Genomic DNA, 6,087 nt, shown 5'->3' on the forward strand with positions numbered 1-6,087 from the left:
AGGTTTAGATACCAATCATAGATGGCAGAACCAGAGCTGAGGTGAAAGGAAATATCTTTAAAAAAATGTTAAAAAAACATTTATTCCTAGAGGGCGCTTATTTAGAGTATAAAACGTATTTTAGGAATTTTTTCATTAAATTCCTCTTTAAACTTCATTAAAGAATACAATTTTGTACAAATAATTGAATGTTATGCTACTATTTATAAAAATAAAATCAGAAATCCATTAAAAGATAAGTTCTCTATCATTTTTTCAATTCACAAACGCACACTTGCATTGCTTACTAAGAAAGTTAGTACCGGTAATCATCGGGTTAAATATAGTCTCTCCTTGTAAGAAAGCACTTTATATATGACCTCTGTGATCTTCATGCGCAAGATGAGCACTTCGTTTCTGATCTCTGTGTAAGGGATGACAGTTTTGTCTAGGACGGGCACTCTCCTTATTGTATCTTTACGGATAACGGTCACTTTTATTACTATCTCTAAGGACAGGAACAGTACTATCATTTCTGCGTGTAGGATGACAACTTTGAGGACGAACACTTTACTACATCAAATATTGTTTGTATAAACCATTCGATCTCCCATATCATACGTTAAAAGAGCTACAATAACAAAAAACACAGAACTTCTAATTATTCCAAACTTGATCCAGTTTATTTACCTGCGAGTAAGCTTTCTATCAGTTATCTGAGGCGTCAAACTCTGAGATTTTCTGAGAACTTCCCGCCGTCCCTTGCTAGAGCCAATAGCTTCCTGTAGAGCAAACATCCAATCATCGAGTGTTGTTGGTGACCAAAGCAGCAACTGACCTTCTTGACCAAGGCGCACGGCAATCACACCTTCGCGCTTCTTGTCAGCCCACTGTAGTCCTTCTATGTCCACTAAATTAATCTATCAGTGATTGAAAGAAAGAATTGTTTAATGAAAACAATTCAAACGAGTTAAAAAATATATAGTAGAATATAATGACATATGTTACAAAGAAAATGAAAATCAAACAACTTCAAGTAAAAATATTTCTATACAACATTATAACGTTAATTACCTTGTACAAAAAGCTGCCCATTTCTGACATTCCAACCTTCGCTCCTTTTTTAAAGCACGCTAGATAATCGCGAGTGAGTACAAAATAACGTTCTTTCCACCGACTGAAGAACTTGTCTCTCTGTTGCCATAGCAACCCCTTCTTGAGCGTCGATGCATCCAGTGTGATCGGTTTGGAGACGGGCTCTTCCTCTGAAGATGTCATGGAAGTAATTTTGCTTTGATCAGGGATTTCTTGTGATGTGTATATATTAACAGGTGCATTTATCATTGGTTCATCTGTAATAGAAATAAGAAAAAATGAAATATATATATATATATATATTACGCTGAATTAGTTGCGAAGAAAGAATAATTATGATGGCTGAAGTTCACAGCTGCTTCTTGTATCAGATAACAAAGCATTATATTTATACAATTATGCAATTAATGATTGGTTAAAAAAAGAGCATGGAGCTATCTCCAGGATATAAAAACATGAAAATGTTACAAATATGTCATATTGCAAACGCAAACAATTGACAATAATGGCACATGAAAAAATAAAAACAATGACAAAGTTGTACAATAAAAACCACGTGATAATGATGTCACGTTCAAAAAAAATGTGATAGCACTGCCATATGAAAATACATATTAGCAATCTATAATGGCAACTTTGTAACGTTTTTATTAACCAAGAATATTCCAAAGTCTGGCTAACATATTAGGGATATGGTAGCAAAAATAAAATAATAGCCTAATTACACAACGACTTTATCACTAACTATAAAAGGCTTATTCCTTTTGTCATTCTGTCGAGAACGCTTTCACGCTCCTTTTTGGTAATGCTCAACGACATATATCGTCACTTAGCAACAAAACTATCACCTGATTGTTCTTAGGCCAACTGTGTTGTTTATGTTGAATGCTCAATATTCATATTGATTTGTTAGAAAGGTTTGTGTTTATATTCTTTATGTTTTTATAACTTCGGTGATATAACAGTAAAACGGTTTAATTCACAAGTTTTATGACTTTGGTTTGTAGCCAAGAGCAAAATAAAATTTACCCAGTTGTGTTTCAGCTAAGCTTTAATTTACGTATATGTATTAAATTAGACTACAAATAGGCTTACTATTAATAACGTGTAACGAATTTGTTATTATATATTTATTTTAATATCAACGTTTGTTTAGATTAAGTTTATATTTAGATACATACATAGCTTATACTGTTAAATATATAATGTAAAACTCCCGCCTATTCTCCAAAGTTGTAGAAGATTCTTGAGAGTAAGAATCAACAATATATTTGTGTACGTAAACGATGAAATTTGTATTGTTACGTAATCTGAATTTTCTAGAAAACCTTCACACGCCTATAAATATAACCAACGCGACGCGCCAAAAAGAATATATATTACTAGTTCGCTATAGTCAGTGTGCTATAAACTTCGAAAGCTATAACTGTAATTGTTATAAAGCTTACCAATCGAAAAACTTCAGATATTTGACCAGGAACATTTACAAAGTTCGAACACTACAAATCGTTGACAGTCAGTGGATTCTCATCGAACATTAGTATTTTTAGGGAAACATAATATAAACTCATCGTGGAAGACTCAGCGTGTGTGGCTAGTGAATAACGAAAGACAAACCTAGCTAGCTTCCCATTAAGCGAATCGTACTAACTCGCTCATCGTGAACCCTGATAAGATATCGAAGAAGTTCCAGATTAAAAAGAAAACTTAATATTGCTTGTAGCATTGTTAAACTTTTGTTTATAAATCGTTATTTGTAATAACTGTTATTGTAAATTGTATTGTTGTGTGTATATTAAAACGTATTTGTGTTTAAAAAGAAAACTGTGTAGATCAATCTTCTTGGCAAATGTTATAAACTGACTATATATCGGCATATACTTAAATACTAAATCCAAAGTACAATTTAACTTCTAAATTTAAATTATCAGTTAACTCAATCTCAGACCATTTGAAATTATAATACGTAACAAACGTTTTAAAGTCGGAGTTTAAAAAGTTTAAAATCGTGAATAAATGTTGATTAATAAACATCCGTTTGGAAGTTTAACTTCCTGACCCAGAATACAGTGAAAAGGTTCAAGAGTGCTATTTAAGTCTCTTTCAGAGTGCTCTCGTACTTTTGTTCATGATAACATTTCATTTTTCTGTATAGATTTTACTGAAAATGAGGTGATTAAAGAATTACTTCGAGAAATAAGTGAAGAATAGATGCATTTTGGAGGTACAGACAAATTTGTTTTAGTCAAATTGTATAATTTTCGTTAATCATTCAACAGTGGTTTCCCGTTATATTTGACAGGCTTTTATACTAGTATATTATAAACATACACGATCGTTGTTTAAAGATAGTGTAACGGTGACAAAAAATCTAACATTTGAAGTGAAGTGAGCGTAATATAAGAACATCACATCTTGGAGTAATGAAAACTTACATAGATCCAGAACAACTTAACAAGTAAATAACACGAATACACCGACCTATAAAATTTAGTGGCACTGAGGAGAATTTGTTTGTTTGCAACTAAGCACAAAGCTACACAATGGGCTATCTGTGCTCTGCCCACCACGGGTATCGAAACCCGGATTCTAGCGTTGTAAATCCGCAGACATATCGTTTTGTCACTGGGGGGGGGGGGCCACTGAGGAGAAATAAAATGACAATGATTATCAAGTCAAGTAACAATTACAGCTGTTATAAAACAGGCTCATAAATACGTAACACAGGGGGAGAAAAGTATAACTTCTGTTGTACTTCCAAACTTTTCATAATGGTCACATCGATCTGTATACAGCTTAAATGACTAACGTAAGTTAACTGTGTCCATGTGGTTATAAACGGATAACTAACATTTACCTTCTCCTTTCTAATAATGTAGTATACCACACAACTTACTTCATGTGCAGTTGGAATATATAGGCAGTTTTACAAACAATCAGAAAAAAAAAAACATGGACCCTACCTAACACGCATGCGCTAAACTTCCATACGGTTAACTTGACTTACGCGTATGACGTTATTTGATAATGTTAGTAAAACTTTGTACATTCAAAAAATGTATTAAATAAATTTTCGAGCACATTTTTAATTATTTTAATCACAACATGCGTGTCTTGAGTATATTTCTGTACTGTTACTGCCCTTATCCTACTTTGTATCTGTGTAAATAAGTTACTTGTTCTGTATATACACAGCTAGTTTTTTGTTTGGAATTTTAATAGATAGATAGGAAATTACGCTAAAGCTTCTACTACACCATATGGTCGTTCATGTATATTTAGTTACAAAAATTAGATGTATTTTTTAAAGCCCAGCAGTGATTGTCACAAAACATTTTCAGTTTATTGTAATACATACGATAAATATAAGCATCTAGTACATAATATAGCCACCAGAGGGACTTGCTAAATACGTAAGCATGAAGGTAATACTTTGCCCACGCATAGACGGATCGGTATACCAGCCATTGGTTTTCAACACTTTTATATTTTCAGTATTTTATTTACTTTTTAATATTTTTCATAAAGTTAAAAGTAAGAAATAAGTATTCAATAAATACATTGGCAAATTGCTTTTACAATTAAAAAAATATATAACGCTAATTTGGATAATATTGTCTTTTTTGATCTAGCTCGGCTGTTTGTTGTTGTTGTTTGTTTGGGGCATTCGCGCAGAACTACACAAGGGCTATACTGCGCTAAACGTCCCTAGTTTTTAGCCGATAGACCAGAGAGAAAGCAGCTGGTCAACAGTATTCACCACCAACTTTTGGGCTACTCTAATCGAACAGTGGAATTTAATTGTAACACCTATTATGATCCACGACTCCGAAATGTGGAGCGAAATTTTGCAGCAATGGGACGCAAATCATGGATTCTCTAGCTCGGCTGATCAGAGCTGATATAGCTCCAAAATTCAGTACTAAACCCGTAATTTACTTTTTGTATGAAAGAGGGCGCCGTTTTATAGATGTTTTTACTAATTAACGCTTTTTTTTTTTTTACAAGTTGTTGAAAATAAAGGCTGTAACATCACCGTTAAAATATGAATGTGACTATTCCAAACAGTTTGATAACGGATTATTATAACAATTTCAATACGTTACAGATATTCTAAATCACATTACTAAAAATAATGAATTATATTTCTCTCTTATTCAATCTGCGGACTTACAACGCTAGAATCCGGGTTTCGATATCTGTGGTGAGCAGAGTACAGATAGCTCATTGAGTAGCCTTGTGCTTAATTACAAACAAAACAAACTCTTATTCAATGATTTAAAGTCATTCGGTGGGACAGCGGTAAGCCTACGGACTTACAATATTAAAATCCGGGGTTCGATTACCCGCGGCGGACACAGCAGACAGACCAATGTGGCTTTGCTCTAAAAAAGAAACAAAGGCATCTTACATGAAGAAAAGACGGACAATTCTTTTTTTTCACTCTAGCAGATATTACATTTCGCACAACAAATGTTTATATAAGTTATGTCTATGTTAAAAGCTCTGAAGACTGAGCGGCCAAAAGAAACAGCTGTAATAAACAATATGTTTCTCACATCTATTAAACATGCACTGTAGTAAACTCAGTTGGTATTTTATCAAGGGTTAACTTTTTATTTTATTTCTTTCGGCATTAGAAACTCTTAAATTTGCTAGTGTTAGGTATCTCATTTGAATACAACTTTTACAGTGCGGTATAGTGTAATGATAAATTGAACTAAAAAAATCAAGATGACTACTTTACAATTCAAAGCTCTTTCTCGTGGTTTAAACAAGATTACAAGCACACTTATTTTAAAAGGTTAGAACACAAAGAAGTTGTCATTTCACCATTCCTCCCAAAAGATGATTGTGTTAAGGGGGTGTTAACAAGATATTCCATGAAATCCAGCAGTAGTTAGTGAAAATACTTCGTCATTTCATCATTCCTCCCAAAAGATGATTGTGTTAAGGGGGTGTTAACAAGATATTCCATGAAATCCAGCAGTAGTTAGTGAAAATACTTCGTCA

The 6,087-nt window shown here is 33.1% G+C and overlaps 1 protein-coding gene across 3 annotated transcripts in view; it reads right to left on the reverse strand.

Moving 5' to 3' along the window:
- Window positions 1–6,087, reverse strand: part of LOC106478606 — a 36,736-nt gene that overhangs the window by 8,630 nt on the left and 22,019 nt on the right. For 2 of the 3 annotated variants that reach the window (XM_022382223.1, XM_013939162.2), the window contains exons 2-3: window positions 1,054–1,331; window positions 670–899 (exon numbers count right to left, since the gene is read on the reverse strand). In XM_022382223.1, the coding sequence (XP_022237931.1) occupies window positions 670–899; window positions 1,054–1,323 (500 nt within the window). In that variant the 5' untranslated portion in view covers window positions 1,324–1,331. Of the gene's footprint in view, window positions 1–669; window positions 900–1,053; window positions 1,332–5,394; window positions 5,426–6,087 lie in introns of those variants that run through there. The other variant, XM_022382222.1, reaches the window with a different exon arrangement.

Source organism: Limulus polyphemus, unplaced genomic scaffold, assembly GCF_000517525.1.
Source record: "Limulus polyphemus unplaced genomic scaffold, Limulus_polyphemus-2.1.2 Scaffold231, whole genome shotgun sequence".
Taxonomy (NCBI): domain Eukaryota; kingdom Metazoa; phylum Arthropoda; class Merostomata; order Xiphosura; family Limulidae; genus Limulus; species Limulus polyphemus.